This window comes from Astyanax mexicanus, chromosome 21 (assembly GCF_023375975.1).
Source record: "Astyanax mexicanus isolate ESR-SI-001 chromosome 21, AstMex3_surface, whole genome shotgun sequence".
NCBI classification, from domain to species: Eukaryota; Metazoa; Chordata; class Actinopteri; order Characiformes; family Acestrorhamphidae; genus Astyanax; species Astyanax mexicanus.
In genome coordinates, this window is record NC_064428.1 from 10,848,503 (window position 1) to 10,866,654 (window position 18,152).

Sequence of the window (18,152 nt, forward strand, 5' to 3'; positions counted from 1 at the left end):
AACATTAGCAGCGAGCTAGCTAACATTAGCAGTGAGCTAACTTTAGCAGTGAGTTAGCTAACATTACAGGGAAGAGAACTAAGGTTAACGGAGAGTTAGCTAACATTAGCGGTGAGCTAGCTAACATAACTTTAGCAGTGAGTTATTTAACATTACTGGGTAAAGATCAAGGTTAACAGAGAGCTAGGTAACAGTAGCTAACATACTAATATTAGCGGCGAGCTAGCTAACTAAATTCAAAATAAGTCTTGACTAAGAATATCTTAGTCAGAAAGATACAAAAGAGCTCATGCAACTTACATATGTTATGTGATATAATGTGATATATTTCTCTCGTTTTGTGAATTATGAGTTGATAGAATTTTAAGTAAATACTGATTCTGAATGGGGTAAAATATTGGTAATATGTTCCGAAATGTCAATGAAGCACTAAAAAAATATTTGAACAATTATGAAGCTGTTTTGTTTAGATCATTCTAAATGTTTAACATTATTTGTGAGATTTAAAATATTGTCTATTTCCTTTGCATTCTGTAGATTATCTGCCTGTAAACTCAGTAAACACTCATGCGAGTATCTGCAGTCAGTTTTAAAATCAGAAAAATCCTCACTGATAGAGCTGGACCTCACTAACAACAACCTGGAGGATTCAGGAATGGAGAAACTCTCTGCTGGACTGATAAGTTCACATTGTAAACTGGAGAAACTCAGGTCAGAATCCTCTAATTTCAGTGCCTTTTCTAATTCACTACCTGTAAACATTTAGGGTAATTTTATTCAATTATAACATGTGTCACTGATTGTTGAGTAAAAGGTGTTTTTATTATTTTTCAGACTTGCTACGTGTAAACTCAGTAAACAATCCAATGAGACTTTTCAGTCAGTTTTACAATCAGAAAACAACTTTCTGAAAGAACTGGACCTCAGTAACAATGACCTGCAGGATTCCATAGAGAAACTCTCTGCTGGACTCAAGAATACACACTGTAAACTGGAAACTTTCAGGTAAAATTATATAGAACAAGGCTACAATATGGTACAATGTCTGCATTGTGTTGTTGCCACAACAAAACATTTGACTGTTTCAATTGCTGTTTTATATTTAATGGTTTTCAGAGTCCTTTTACAGTGTTCGTCAGAGATAAAGACAAGTCAAGTATAATAAAGATTCGAAATCTGCATCTTATTATGCAATGTTAAAGGCTGCTGCATGCTGCAACATGCATGTCAAACACTGTCCAGGTTGCCTAGCAATCCAGTTTAAAGTATGTGTCTTCACATTTTCTAGGAGCTGAGAGATAATTTCTCCAGTACAGCACGGGAGAAGACGCTCGACAGAGCAGTGCTTAAAATGTAAAAATTGTAGTTAAGTCTGGTTAAGCCACGCAAAACAGCATTCATGTTAGCTATTCGGTCTGTGATAAAATGTATATCTTTAGTGAAACATCAATGTCAAGTTCCATATTGTCACCAAACTGTTTGATGATGTAGCGAATATTAATTCAAATGCCCTACTATTTGGGGTCCAACAGTGTTGTGCCAGTTCACAGCTTTTCTGAACTAGTTCAAGTTCAGTTCACACATGCTCAAAGTGAACAGTTCATGTTCAAAGTTCACAATTTTATTTCTGAACTAGTTCAAAGTTCAGTTAATTTTACTTTTTTCGTGAGATGATCAAATAAATACTTTTTTTCACACTACAAGCTACATCACTATACGTTCTATGAAACGGCTTATTTTAGACATTTGCTCATGACACTGCAATTGTGGGTTTCTTACCAGGTGATGAAAATGTTCATAAGTAGAATCGGTTTCTGTCTCCGAGCCATCACTTCCACTAGCCATTTTTTTTAATTGCAGCGCATTCTCTCACTCCTGTCATTGGTCTCTCTCTCTCTGTATCTCTCTCTCGCCCTCGCGCTCCGCGCTCTCGTTGGTGGTGTCTCTCTCTCTCGCCCTCGCGCTCCACGCTCTCGTCGTTGGTGTCTCTTTGTCTCTCTCTCTCTCTCTGTATTTCTCTCTCGCCCTCGCGCTCCACGCTCTCGTCGTTGGTGTCTCTTTGTCTCTCTCTCTCTCTCTGTATTTCTCTCTCGCCCTCGCGCTCCACGCTCTCGTCGTTAGTGTCTCTCTCTCTCTCTCTCACCCTAGCGCTCCGCGCTCTCTAGCCTACGTTCATTTACAGGGATGTCTGCCGTTCATGACACATAATGTGAACTAATTCACGTTCAAGTTCTTTATTAAAAAATTCGTTCAGTTCAACGTTCACAATTTTTTTTTTTTTTACTCGTTAATACACAACACTGGGGTCCAATGTTGCTAAGAAGGGAAATGAACTGGTTGATATCGTATCTGAAATAGGTCAGAAATCCACTGACACAACTCATCACTAATACACACTACTGATACGTGCCACTGACTCACTGAGTCCAAAAAAGTTGGGACACTAAACAAATTGTGAATAAAAACTGAATGCAATGATGTGGAGATGGAAAATGTCAATATTTATTCGTAATAGAACGCAGATGACAGATCAAATGTTTAATCTGAGTAAGTGTAACATTTTAAAGGAAAAATATGTTAAATCAAAACAACAAATCCCAAAAAAGTTGGGACAAGTAGCAATAAGTGGCTGAAAAAAGGAAATTGAGCATATAACAAACAGCTGGAAGACCAATTAACACTAATTAGGTCAACTGACAACATGATTAGGTATAAAAAGAGCTTCTTAGAGTGTCAGTGTCTCTCGGAAAGCCAAGATGGTAAGAGGGTCACCAATTCCACCATTTTTGCGCAGAAAGATTGCAGAAATACCAGAATGGTGTTACCCAGCGAAGACTTTTAAGTTATCATCATCAACCGTGCATAACATCATCAAAAGATTCAGAGAATCTGGAACAATCGCTGTGCATATGGATGAAGGCCATAAAACTCTCTTGATCTCCGGGCCCTTAAAGGTCACTGCACCTCAAACCGGAATGCCACTGTCAAGCAAATAACAGAATGGGCTCAGGAATACTTCCAGAAAGCATAGTCAGTGAACACAATCCATGCCATCCGCTGTTGCCAGCTGAAACTCTACAGTGCAAAGAGGAAGCCATTTCTAAGCAAGCTCCTCAAGCTCAGACTTTTGCAATGGGCCAGGGGTCATTTAAAATGGAGTGTGGCAAAATGGAAGACTGTTCTGTGGTCAGATGAGTCACGATTTGAAGTTCTTTATAGAAAACTGGGACGCCATGTCATCCGGACCAGAGAGGACGTTCAGAAGCCTGCATCACTGATGGTATGGGGTTGCATTAGTGCTTGTGGCTTGAGCAGCTTGCATGTCTGGAAAGATGGATCCGAGTATTGAAATGGCCAGCCTGCAGTCCAGATCTTTCACCTATAGAGAACATTTGGCGCATCATAAAGAGGAAGGTGCGACAAAGAAGGCCCAAGACGATTGAACAGTTAGAGGCCTGTATTAGACATGAATGAGAGAGTCTGAGGAACACATTTTGCTGTTTTGTTAAATATGATTCAGAAGAAATGCTTTGATCGGTACTTACAGAAAAAAACTTATTAAACACGCAGTGCTAAAAAACATATGAACTTGAGGTTAGCTGATATCTGTCAGAGTGGTTCATCACAGTAAAATGAATTTTATTACATCTACCAAAAATTTATTTGGAACTAAATGGGCCAAAATTAAACAAATATATGTACTATATCTTTAAGTTATAGCAAATATATGTAGTTTTTCATAGGGTTTTCATATGGGCACAAATGGGTTATAGTGAGAAAATGTAATAAATACAACCAAGTGCATTAAGAGCTACACATTCAGCCCTGGACACTCCTAATGGTTGTATAGCAAGATTACAATAAATATTCAGCTTTCTGAAAGTATTAATAATCTTGTAATTACATGTTCTTTCATCAATCATGTTATCACCTGGAACTAGTTGTTGCAATCAGTGTCTGTGTAGCTTAAGGATGGTTTATATGATCGAAGTTACCTTTAAAGTTCATAATCTGGTTTTAGAAAACACTTGCATTACAACTGCATTGATCAGATAATATTAATGTAATACTCCTAATCATTATGAATCGTAAATGCACCCTGAATCATATTACACTAAACATGGAAGTGCAAACATTAATACATTTTCTTGCTTTCTTTAATACATTCTTGTTTGTGTACACTCTGTTTTGTCAGACTAGCTTTGTGTAATCTTGGGGAACAGTCCTGTGAGAGTCTGGGATTAATTTTAAAACTGGAAACCTCCTCCCTGAAAGTGCTGGATCTCAGTAATAATGACCTGCAGGATTCAGGAGTGGAGAAACTCTGTTCTGAACTGAAGAGTTCACACTGTAAACTGGAGATACTCAGGTAAGTGACTCTGTCAGTTTATTACTAAAAGAACTTCTTTTGTCTTTGTAAAGAAAACCAATGGAATGTATTATCTGTGTCACTCATCTTATCCCCCCCGTGAGGACCCGGGAAAGAATAGGTCCCCAGCACCCCCTTGCTGTTCGTAAGAGGCTAACGAATGGGGCGCCTTGTTTGCCGTGAGGTGCGACCCGTGTCTGCGGAGGAAGAGATCCTGGTGTTTGAGGAATGCGGTGTGCTGCAGCCTCCGCTGACCAACACAGCACTTTGGCTCCTACTTCGCATAGACGGGAGGTTGGAGATGCCCGCTCCAATCAATCAGCTGATCAGGACTTGCCCTGGGTTGCATCCCTCATTGGGTGATCCCCAGAAGGCGCTGGTTCAGCTGGTTCAGCGCTGGTTCAGGCGCTGGTTCGAGCAGCGATACCACTCCGTTGTTCGAGTATATCACCACTATATCCCTGGTGCACATCCGCTGGAGGTCCGCGGCTCTGTGCATCCCCTAGTTGGGCTCCAAGGTGGGGTGATGAACCTCTCTTACTTCAATATGGATAAATCGAACAAAACGAAATTGATGGACTTGGACATTCCCTACAGATGTAACGACACTTACTCTATCCTGAATGATAACTGGCAATGTATTATCCTTCTGGAATCTGTGACACAGGATACTCCCCTGACGAGACTGTCCCCTTTTGCAATACATAAAGGAATACTTGGTATAGCAGGAACTGTGAAAAACACCAGAAAGCTGAGATCTGGTCAAATTTTAGTTGAATGTGCAAAGAAATCACAAATGGAATCTCTTCTTCGCACCACAGAACTAGCCGGCATTCAGATTAAGACACAATCTCACCCTACTCTCAACAGCAGCAAAGGGATAATCCGGACCAAGGAGCTTGAAGGAATGGAAGACTCAGAGATCACAGCTGAACTGACCAGCCAAGGAATTATGGATGTTAGGCGAATTATCATTAAAAGGCAAGACCAGACTATCAAGACAAATTCATATGTCCTAACTTTCACCAAGCCACAACCAGCAGAGAAAATAGACATTGGATACCTGAAGGTCCCAGTAGAACTTTACATCCCTTCCCCACTGAGATGCTACAAGTGCCAAAGATTTGGACATGGATCGCTGAGCTGTAGAAGCCAAGCCATTTGCTGTAACTGTGGTGATCCTGAACATGGTCCAGGGTGCCAAGAAACACCAAAAATGCATCAACTGTCAAGGAAATCACAGCGCTACCTCAAAAGACTGCACAGTATGGATCAAAGAGAAGGAAATCCAAAAGATCAAACACACCAAAAAGATTAGTTACCCCGAAGCAAGGAAAATGGTAGAAAGTACTACCACCTTCAGACTGGAATAAAGGATATACCATATACAGCACACCTGGTCCCCAGCCACAACGCCCAACAGGAGGCACATCTATCCTGATCAGACACCACATCATTCACAGCCAAATAGAAGACTTCATAAATGCAAATGACCTGTGTTTATTAAATGATGGATCAGAAACATTCCTTCACTCGGGACACGGAGTCTACTCAGCCATTGACCTTTCCATTAGCACACCAGAGATCCTGGATTGTATATGGAAAGTATGTGATGATCTTTCCAATCATAGTAACCCTGACAAGCACACAGAAACAGCAGAACACCCGGAAATGACTTCTCAAAAAAGCAAACTGGTACCAATTTGAAAGCCTCTGCTGGACGGAATTTCACCCATCCAAGGGGAACAATGCAGATCCCATTAAATGGTTCACGGACACTCTTATGGCAATAGCAAAAAGGACCATCCCGAGATCAAACCCAAAGACCCCAAAACCACACAACCCTTGGTTCAACCTTCAAACACAACTCAAGATCAGATCAGACAGTTTACACAAGATGCCGTATAGGCCACTCAAAAATAACACATGGACACCTTTTAACAAACACTGAAATACCATCTTGTCAATCTTGTAACACCCCACTAACTATGAAACACATCCTCATCGACTGTCCAGCCCATAACTATATAAGAAAACTTTACTATCACGAAAATAACATGAAGGACCTTTTTGGAAAAAACCCACCAGGGAATATTTTTTAATTTTTATCGGATCTTAATCTTAAATATCAAATTTGACACATATGTAGTGATTTATGTAATCTTTGAATAAACTCTACTATACCTACACATATAAAACCAAGTGTATGCCACAAATAGCCTAATTTTGTCCTGGAGTGGCAATAAAACCCCAACAACCAACCAATCACTCATCTTATCCTGGTGTTTTTCTCCCCTACCTGCAGGTTATCTGGTTGTATGATCACAGAGAAAGGATGTTCATCTCTGGCGTCATCTTTGAGTTCAAACTTGAAAGAAATAGATCTGACCTACAATAACCCAGAAGGGTCTGGAGTGAAGGAGCTCTCTGCTAAACTGGAGGATCCACACTGCAATCTCAGCACACTCAGGTATGTGTGTGTATGTGTACTGTTTGTGTTTAAGACACTTTTAGTCAAATTAGAGAGCTTGATGAGTGAGAATATGCTTATTTGGCTTTCCACCATGAGAGCTCCATTACTTCTCCATTACTTCAAATGCACTACCATTGACTTGTACTACCAATACATACTGCCACTGTTTAACATTTCACATGAATGAATAGTGTGAAAAAATAACCTGGAAGAGAGCAAGAGAGAGAGAATTATTAGACTAGTGGTCGGCAATTAAGTTTGCCCGGGAGGAATGTAAACAAAAGCTCGAAAATAAGGCTGCAACATTGTTCTCACCAAGAAAATCTTACCCTCCTGCCATCTGTAAAAATCTAAGCCAAACACCTAATTAACGCTCCACATGGCTATTTTATTCAAAGTCAAGCTTGTAATGGGTGGATACAGACAGAACAAGAAAAAGTGACCAGTTTTTGCAAACTGTGTACAACTTTTTCTGGACCAAGAGTCAAGGTTGAGACCAAGGTTCCCAAAGGAACCTGAACAGATCCCATTCCCTCTTCAAACACTGCCTATCTTTTAAAATATATATCACATAAGACTGAACATTAAACATCTAGGCTAGTAAGGTTTTTAAGTTTAATGTTTTTATTTGTAACATCAAGAGATCAATAAACCAATATTTGTACTGTAAATTTAGATCTATGAACACAGCAAATTATATAATTTTCCTCTCTTTTCTAACACACTGCTGCAGAGCAAGAGATTGTCCTCCCAAATATCATTTGCAGGAACTTCCTGTTGTTGCACCTGTAAAGCTACAGTGTCAGTATATCTGAAGACCTTGTTCTTGAGCTCTGTAACATGTACATGCTGAGCTGTAACTTATGAGCTCGCTGTAGTTACAGCCTCTATAGCTATGACCTTATCCTGAGTTATCCGCGCAGTAATAGTGAAATGCAAGGGTGTCATTATTCCATTAAAAATCTCTACCTCCCGTATGAAGTGATTGCCCTTGTGTTTATCTACAGCCATGAACAATCTCCATTTCTCTCTCGGCTCCTCCACCATGGAGTTTTACCATTACAGTGTGCTTCATCAAACAGTCATCGTTACTTAGCTGAACTTAACATATGACCCCCATGTTTAGCATTCCAACTGTGTCAAAAATAATAATACTGGTTGCTGCTGATAACTATATGTAAAATAATTCACATTTATTAAAAACCTTTAGATCTCATACAGTTGTCTCTTGTTAGAAAGATGTTGTGATGTGAATGATTTAAACATTTATATTTAATTTAATAAGACTTTCTTATTGTAAGGGTTCAGCCTGCACCATCAGCTGCCAGCAGAAGGTGGCAGCAGCTCATCCCCAGAGTTCCAGGGGTAATTAGTGCCAATCAGCTTCACATGCAGGTTCTGCTTGCCTTTGTCACACCTTTTTTGAGAGGTGACCGGTAAGGTTGCGCAAGCCAGCAAAGAAAAACAAAGAAAAGTAAAGAAACGCAAAGAAAAACTAAGGCTTAATCAAAGACAACTAAAAAGAAATGCAAAGAAAAGCTAAGGCTTAACCAAAGACAACTAAAAAGGGTTTGGGGGCTGAATTGTTCAGCACCCCTTTTATTTTGTATAAGAAAAAGAGAAGGAAACATTTACTTCAGTTTTCTGGGTTTCTAGGAAAAGCTTTTTAGTTTGAGCCACACCCCATGTAGTGTCTCCTTTGTTTGTTTTATTGCCTTTTTCCCTACTAGCACTCTTAAGGGAGCAATTTCTGTTTTCAGCCGTGGTGTGGTGGTAGAGCATTTCCGTTACTACAAGAATAAACATTTATTGTCAATTTAAACATATTTGTTTCTTTTGGCATACGGCCACATTTTTAGGCCTGTTCTCACTGTTTTTTTCCTGTGTCCCGTAACACTTATTTAATTATATGATGATTCTAAGGATGGGTAAAATAGGTCCCTTCACTATATTTTTATGGTGAGCCGGCACACCTACATTTTCTACACAAACAATTGTTACAACAGCTCAAACTGAACTAAAGAACATAGTGGTAGACACCGGAAACTGTACAATGAAGCCAAAAGCTTAAAAACATAATTCGTTTTCTCAGTGTCCGCAAACTCACATATTTAGGGATTTACAAGAGAACCACATGACTTTTATATTATTAACATTGTTAAACTTGCTATTTTAGTTTAAAATACTAAATTAATAAAACAAATTGTAAATGGTCTAATATAAATCAATTCAGCTTTTATATATCACTTTTTACCTTACAGTACACCATCAGAAACAGTTTACACTCACATAACGTTATTAATCAAAACCCCAATAAAATTTATCAGCGCAGAAAAAAACAGTTTATCTAGTTTAATCTGACACAAGACCCCACACTTAGGGAGTTTTAACATTTTGACATGGAGCAGCAGCAGAGACAGCATTAGATAATAGCTTTAGTAAATATCTGGGTGAAGAATCAGTTTAAATTGCACCTCAACAGCTGTGTTTCTAAAAAAAAGTGCAGTAAATGTGATAGTTAAATTGGATTAAGGACAGATCTTATACTCACACAAATGAGCCTCTGCAGAATTGGTTTAGAACAGAAATTACACCACGTCCCCTTGCAGGTCTTGGTGCACAACTGAGTTCTATTACTGTTTACACACCCGCTGAAACAAACCACACCATTAAAGAGTGCTGGTGTGAAAGTGGACAGTTCTAGGCAGATGCTGCTGGTCATGATCATTACCATCCACTGCACTATCCACCAAAGATGCAAAGCTTGATCAAGCACTGACTGGAGTCTGATGATTTTCAATTGATCAGCCATGAGTGTTGATCAGCTAATCAGTCTCAGAAATCTGATTTAAATTTACACAAAATTGACACATATTTTACATGGTTCACTTAATGCGACAGCGGCACAGACATACACAAGAGCACTTTTTACACCGAGTGCAGCATCAGCAAACTCGCAGTCTGAAAAAACCTACAGGGTCAGATTAAGCTGTCGAGAAACAACTCCAATGTTCAGAGCAACACATTAAGAAGACACTTAAAAACACCATCACTTGCTGAGTATGCCCAGTCTGGAGAAGATAGCAGTCGAGGTTATAGGAATTTAAAAATACTTCACTTTACTGAAGCTTACGGAAATTATGGAACACAACACACAATGTAATACTTCTCAAATATTGTGTTCCAGGATTATTTTACCCCTTGTCACGGCACACACAACTACTACAATCCGGTACCAAACCCATACTTACTTCATTTCATCAGCTAGTCGGTAAAAAGTTCAGTAATGCACTTTGTTTTGATATTTTAATATAAAGTTAAAGTTATTATGTGAGAAGTGGAATTGGTACATCTTTGCTGTTCAAGGTGCGTGGTAATGCTTTCCATTACATATTGCTGGTACACACTATGGATCGAAGAATATTAAATTACCACAGAACTTCAGAGATTAAATGTTCATCCATCTGAACCCACTGTCAGACCCTCCCTAACTCCAATAGTTTACATAATTTTGACATGAGCACATTGGATAGTGTTTACCCTCAGTTTACATATTGCTTTCCTAAGGCTTTTTAAGATATTCAAAAAGCAGCTATACATGGTCATATCCAAATATCATGGCCACCTCCTTAATTGTCCATCTTATCAGTTCCACAGATCATAAAGAAGAACTTTGTAGTTGCATAATAATTAAAAACTGTAGTTCTGTATCTGTTTCTCTACATACTTTATTATTATCCTCCTTTCACCCTGTTATTCAGTGCTCAGATTCCCACAGGATAGAAAACCACAGAGCAGAGGGCATTATTATATGGGTGGAGGTGGTGTATGAGGTGTGCGTGTTATGAGTGGATCAGATATAGATGTGCTGCTGAAGTTTTGTGGACTGACAGTTGTCAACAAACAGCAACTTGTAACCACTGGAGAAGGACTATGACTAGACACACTGTATAATGAAATGCTGCTCCTACTGTCACAATAATAACAAAAGTAATAATGTCACACATACAGCTTTCCTTTTAGTTTTAGCTTTACAATAAAATGCGTGAAGTGTAAAAAAACAGCAAAAAAAAGACTTGATACAGAGAAAGAGAGGAGGATGAGCAGATAACAGGAGGTGGCAACACTGAAGACCTGCCACCCATAGAGAAAAGCTTGAGCAGAGAAAAACCCAGCAGACCAGAGTCAGAGGACCTGAGACTGTGTGATGGAGCATAAAGCAGTAAGAGAGAAGACAGATAAGAGCACAGCAGTGCAAGACCTTAAAGGTCCGTAACAGAACTTTAAAACAGATGTGTTCTGTGAAATTGCCAGTGTAGCTGATGGGAGTGATATGAGCACATTTATTGGTGTCCTGACTTTCAGACTTTTCTGTTTGAGTCCAAAATAAAATACGTGCAGAAATCCGACTCCATTTGGCGTGCAGCACATCACTCAGCAGTATGGACATAAAACGGTTACACAGAAAATGTATTTATTTACTGTAACAGTAGATTAACCCTTATGTATGAATAAAAAAAGGGGGTGGCTTGGGGTTAATGTATGTGAAGGGAATTCAGATTATGACAGAGAGCTAGAAATCGTCACAACACCTGGCAAAGTAACTCCCCTAATAACTAATAAATTAATATGAAGCGTAAAGAGACTCCACTCACTTAACTGATGGTGACAGAATGTAGTAAAGTTCTTTACTCCACTCACTAAACCACTGAGTGAAACCAAAACTAACCAGATCAAATACTGTATTTACATTGTAGCAATGATATGAACCTGCAAACTCTGGTCTGGACTTTCAGATGTGAAAATGCCCAAATATTCTGGCTGTAGAGTTTTTAATATACAGCAAAGGACACAGTTTTAGAGGGTAGACCACAAAGCAGTGAACTGCAGTAATCTAGCCAGAAAGAAATGAAGACATGCACCAGGATCTCAGATTTCTCAAACACAGAAACACAACCATTAACACAGAATCACAACCAGTAACACAAAAACACAACCAGTAACAGAATCACAAGAGGAGTCACAAGAAGGCATAAAGGAGCTGATTAGTACGAACACAGATTAGAGCCGTCTCAGTACGGTGATGACAGCAGGAACCTGACTGAAACTTCTCAAAAAGGTTATTGATCGGATTATCTTGAATTTTTAAATCAACATCCATCTCTAGAGCTTTAAAGACAAATGGTCAGTTTGAAATTGGTCTACCATTTACTCAGACAGAGCTGTCTAGACCTGGTCTTTTAAGAATGGGTGTAACAGCAGCCAATTTCAGAACACTGGGGACATAAGCAGTAGTAAGAGAGGATAATGAGATGGGATACAGGTGTAGAGATATCAGCAAGACAGAGCTTCAGGAGTGAGGTGGGGCCAGATCGAGTAGGCAGGATAATATTTAGATTGAATAATTATCTGTGATGAAGTCAGTCGTGACAGGGCAGAATATGGAGAAGAGACGACCACAAAAGCTAAGAGCAGTGGAAGAGCAGGCAGAGTAAGATTTTTTTTATAGAGAGAGAACCATATAGATTTAGTCCTGAAGTTGAGGAAACAGGAGTGAGAGATTGAAGCTAATTAGTGACTGTGGAAAAGGGTCACTTAGGAACTTGGCAGAAGTTTTAATTAGTAGAGAATAATAAACAGAGCCCTGCATTTACTGCAGCTTTATATTTCAGCATGTTTTCAGAAGAAAAGTGAATGAAAATGTGAACCAGTTTTCTTATAAAGACGCTCAAAACGTCTGGAAACACAGAGTTCAGGGTAAAGCAGGGAGAGGAGTTGGTGGACGGCACAGTTCTGGTCTTAAGGGGAGCTGGAGTCTCCAGGGTGTCAGAAACAGACACAGCACAGCAAGAGACAGAAGAGGAGAGTTTACAGATCACAGACAGAGAAGAAGATCTGATTAGAGCAGAAAAGAACACAGAATCTACAGCAGCAGAATTACAGAACAGAATACAGGTTATAGGATGTGATTTAAGATTAGAAAGAGATTAGCTGTAATCAGTTTATGATCTGAAATGCTGATATACAGACCAGAATCCCCAGCTGGATTATTATGATTTAAAAAGATATTAAAGTAAATTCTTGTGGAATCTTAATAATGAGATGTTTCTTGTTTATGATCACTTATTCCTTTTACATTTTTTATCAAAAAATACTCATAGTTTCACTGACACGCAGCTGACAGGAACCTTTTACATTGTTCCCCTTCACATTTCATCCATTATTATGCAATAATATAATGAGTTTATTATACTTTTATATTTTATTATTTACCTATCATTTTTTTCATATTTTGTCCAAAGTTCTGCATTAACATGAATTTTTTTAGGGTACAGAATCTGTATCATATGTGATAACACTGCAGTGCCCTGCACCTCTGGGTCGTCCCAATGTAACGGGGTTGAATTATTTTAGCTAATAGTAGCAATAATTCCATATTTAGCTTTGTTTACATGCAGAGATGTTGTCCAATCTGACTGAATTAATTATGATTCTAAAACAGTCTGATGAAAATGCTCACTATCTGATCCAAACCATGACGACCAGCATCATATGAGTTTAGTCAGAGTAAGAGCAGTAGGATATTAGCTGAAATTTATTTAAAAGAAATAGAAGAAAATGTTTATTACATTCACTGATTAAAGAAGAGATTACTAATGATTACACCAAACCTCTGGATGATACCAGTACCAGTCGTCCCAGTGAAGGAATTTACTGATTTTAACAGGACTGTTTTCAGTGCATATAGAGCACAGCAGCTTCCACCTTTCTCCAGTTCATGGTATATCTAATTTATACTTTAATCTTCATAACGGATGATAAAATAGAAATTCTTAACAGGAGTGTGTGACCTGGGATGCTATTGTAAATAAAGGGACACACATTTTAATTACTTTTATACTTCACAGAAAAATTACATTTAAAATGTGTTTTTGGAACCAAGTCTACTTGATAAGATAATTGTATAATTTAATGTAAAATTCAGGATTGAATTTACTTTGCATCCTGAGTTGTATACAGACAGATCCCTCAAACAGTGATACGTTCACCAGACCAGTAATCTGCACTGTTTACAGCAGCCATGCACTGAGAAATCCTCTATTAATAATAATAATTAATCCCACAGTGAGGAAAATTACAATCTCCACTTTTAACCTAGTGCTAGTGAACACACACACACACACACACACACACTGAGCAGTGAGCACACTCAGAACACACACACACACACACACACACACACTGAGCACACTCAGAACACACACACACACACACTGAGCACACTCAGAACACACACACACACACACTGGGCACACTCAGAACACACACACACACACACTGAGCACACTCATAACACACACACACACACTGAGCACACTCAGAACACACACACACACTGAGCACACTCAGAACACACACACACACACACACACACACACACACACACTGAGCACACTCAGAACACACACACACACACTGAGCAGTGAGGACACTCAGAACACACACACACACTGAGCACACTCAGAACACACACACACACACACACACTGAGCACACTCAGAACACACACACACACTGAGCAGTGAGGACACTCAGAACACACACACACACACACTGAGCACACTCAGAACACACACACACACACTGAGCACACTCAGAACACACACACACACACACACACTGAGCAGTGAGGACACTCAGAACACACACACACACTGAGCACACTCAGAACACACACACACACACACACACTGAGCACACTCAGAACACACACACACACTGAGCAGTGAGTACACTCAGAACACACTCAGTGATATTGTGGAATATTGGGAGCACCCAGGAGCAGTGAGGATTAAGGGCAGAACCGTGTCGTTGATGGAGCGCTGCTCTAACCACTGATCCACCACTGCTCATATTCCAGTAATTCTACATGCTGCTGTTGCCCTGTATATGTGGAGAATGTACTGTAACTCTTTGACTGTAAATGTAATGGATGCAGGAGTTTATATAGCTGTTATTCTTCTATTTAACTGATCACTTAAAGGATTATCCTCCTCGCTCAATGAGATAAAACTGCATTCAGAATGGCCTCAATAGCACTGCTTTATGAATGTGTTCTATTCTGATTGAGCTATTAATCTGAATATTGTCAGATTATCAGGCTGCATGTAAACGTGGTTAAAATCATCACATGATATTTAGCACGTTATAAAATTGTAATTTTAGGTCTGAGTGAATCATATCAGAAGAAATAAAATCATTTACATTCAATTCAGGCATACAGACTATTATATACAGGAGACAGGTGTGTTTCTGTCACACATCTTTTCAGCGAATAAGAAGATAAAACTGTTGGGAGCAGATTGTTATATAATTTTATCAAACATTCCTCCTACAGCTGCATTCTCCATTATCTGGTCCAGGGTGTGAATTATCAGAGTCTTATTTGCTTACTGTAATTTTTACACTACATAAATGATAAATACATTACACCAGCTAATGTAGCACATACCACACTGTACCTTCATAGTCAGAGTCATAAACAATATACAGTATTATACAGCAAAATCAACAGCTAGTCAATCCCACAAACACACACCTAATAGAATAGAATAAAACTTTAATGTCCCACCAAGGTGGGAATTTTTCTCTGGTTTCACCATACAAAGGACAATTAAGTAACAAACACGTCCATAAAAACAAAACAAACAACATATCAGTAAATAACAATAACACTGCTATAAATAATAAACATGTACAAACCAGGAACAACTTAGTGCAATGTTTTAATGCGTTTGATGGCACCCTTTATTTAGGGCTGCTGGGATACATTTTAGATGCTGGAGTTCCACTAAAAAGGGCTAGCGATGTCCATGCACTTTACATTAACATCTGAAATCTGCACTATTTTACTCTTAATTCCTTTAAATGAACAAAATTACTGTACCAAAATTCAAACTGTAATACAATCAGCACCATTTCAGTCTCACATACATAATAATAAAATAAACAACTTTTAAATATAAAGCTCACATAAAGCTCATTATCTTACATAGCATAAACAGTTATTACATTTCAGTAGTTAAAGCACAGAGAAACTGATGTTTTTTTAGAGGCTGAATTATAGAAAAAGCTGCAGCAGAGCAGCTAAACTATACAGCTGAGTTCTGTATTAAAACAGCAGGAGAACAGAAACACAAACCCACTTTAAAACCTTTAACCTGCTGCTGACATAAATCCTTTATTAAAACACTGAATTACAGATCATATAAAAGTACAGAGAGTGAGATTCTCCTTCTGAACCCATTAGAACAGACCCTATGCTAAGCTAAGCGGCTAATGTATTCTCCATCTTTTCATTCTCTGATAAAACTGATCCAGAACAGGCTTATCTTGGACTGTGGTGTTTCAATGCTTCATGAAGCTTTCAGTGTAAAGTCTGGATGTTTCACTGGATACAGAGATTAAAGCAGTGTCCTCACTAAAATCACTAGAGTCACGTTATAACAGTAACCGAAGCTTCGTTACGTCACTGAATCCACTGTGAAGATTCAGATCCCCCGCTTTATTCCACTGACTGAAACTGGAGAAACATGTTCTGATGTTTTAATCAGTTATATTTTTCATATTTTATACCTTATTTACTCACAGTTTTCACACCAATCCTTTAAATAAAATCTAAATCTATAACTGATCTATTTTATATCTGAACCCATCGATGCCCATCAGTCCATCTGATCACATATTCTGAGATGATCAATAAAAAGAAGATAAATCCTAATCCCAACACAGCACAACACATTCAGTTTTAGAATAAAACCCTGTAATTAAATTGTGCAGATTGTAATTGTGAATGTAAGGGAATGTAATTTGTATTATTTATTATTTTTGTTTGTGGTTAATATAAAATGGAGAATTGAGTCAGTGAAATGTTTATTTAATGGTTTAAAGATGAAACTGGTTTATTTTAGTTGTAATAAAGGTTTATTAGTGTGAATGAGCTTCAGTGAAACAGAATGAATCTTGTAGGAAATGAAACTGGACAGTAGAAGCAGCGTAGAGACGAGTATCAGAAGCTTCACTGAATCATTTTCTGATTAAACTGCTTCAGCTGTGTTAATGATCCAGAAGCTTGGTAATGGTCATCACTAGTGTAAAGCTGTAGCAGTGAGGATGTAGAAAAGGACATTTCATAGCTCTATAATGAGGGAAAGCAGCACAGAGCTCAGTGTATCTCCAGCCTGCAGTAAAAGCTTTATTCTGAAGTGTTTAGCAGCAGCCAGAGGCTGGAGTTTCCTGCTGATTCAGAATAAGAGCGTCCTCTGCAGGGGGAGAGGAGTATCACCTATTAGCCTCAGCTGGATCAAACTCAACTATTAACAAAACTAATAAAACTATAATAACAACTAAACTAACATTTATAACCAGATCAATCTAATCTAATCTAACTCAATAAAGAAATTCTATATTAAAAGTCCCTGTTTATTTTTACTGAACATAATTTAACCCTTTTTTAGTCATAATAGTTACATTTATCACAGGTAATAATAACCAGTGTTACTGTGGTCAGTAATATTACTATAGTACAGTCCTCTGATTTAAATCACTGTTATACAGGTAAAGATGTTTAGATTTATATACTTCAACCAAATCAATATTTTACCCTTTAAATGATTTAAACCATCAAATCATTACCAGAACAAACTGTATTTCTTATTTATTTAATTTGTATTTAATATAGTAAATATTGTTTACTATGTGTATATTTTGATTAGTTATATATTATTTAATAATGAATTAACCACAAGGATGTTCGTGAGAACACAAAATATGCAATAACGTGTGTGTGTGTGTTTAGAGTGGAGCATGGAGGGAATATCAGAATGAAAACAGGACTAAAGAAATGTAAGTGCACACACTCACACACACATACACAAGCTCTCAAATACACACACATTCACATACACACAGAAATACACACACACACACTCATACACACACACATACACACACACACAAATACACACCAATACACACACACACAGAGGTGATGGGTTTTAGAAAACTCCGCCTATTATCAGCAGGAGACGCTTGGCGTCAGCAGCAGCCCAACGCAACAACAACTGTCCAGCGTCCAGCGTCTCTCTGTGTGTCCCACGTGACCTGTGCCCCTGTGTTCTGTTTCAGTACTTTTCCACCTGTGTCAATTTGTAGCTCCGCCCCCTAGCCCCAGGTGTTTCCACTTCCCTTTTGTGCTATAAAGCCTTCCTTTGTCTCTTGTCCTTCGTCGGTCTTTGCACCTTCCACTGT

General features: G+C 38.4%; 1 protein-coding gene across 12 annotated transcripts in view; it reads left to right on the forward strand.

Annotated features, from left to right (window-relative positions):
• Nucleotides 1-18,152, forward strand: part of LOC103029360 (ribonuclease inhibitor-like) — a 605,885-nt gene that overhangs the window by 420,227 nt on the left and 167,506 nt on the right. For 6 of the 12 annotated variants that reach the window (XM_049470077.1, XM_049470087.1, XM_049470086.1 and 3 more), the window contains one exon: nucleotides 17,701-17,747. The exons of the other annotated variants lie outside the window; for them this stretch is intronic. In XM_049470077.1, coding sequence (XP_049326034.1) covers nucleotides 17,701-17,747 — 47 coding nt within the window. The remainder of the gene's footprint in view (nucleotides 1-17,700; nucleotides 17,748-18,152) is intronic. 12 annotated transcript variants of the gene reach the window in all.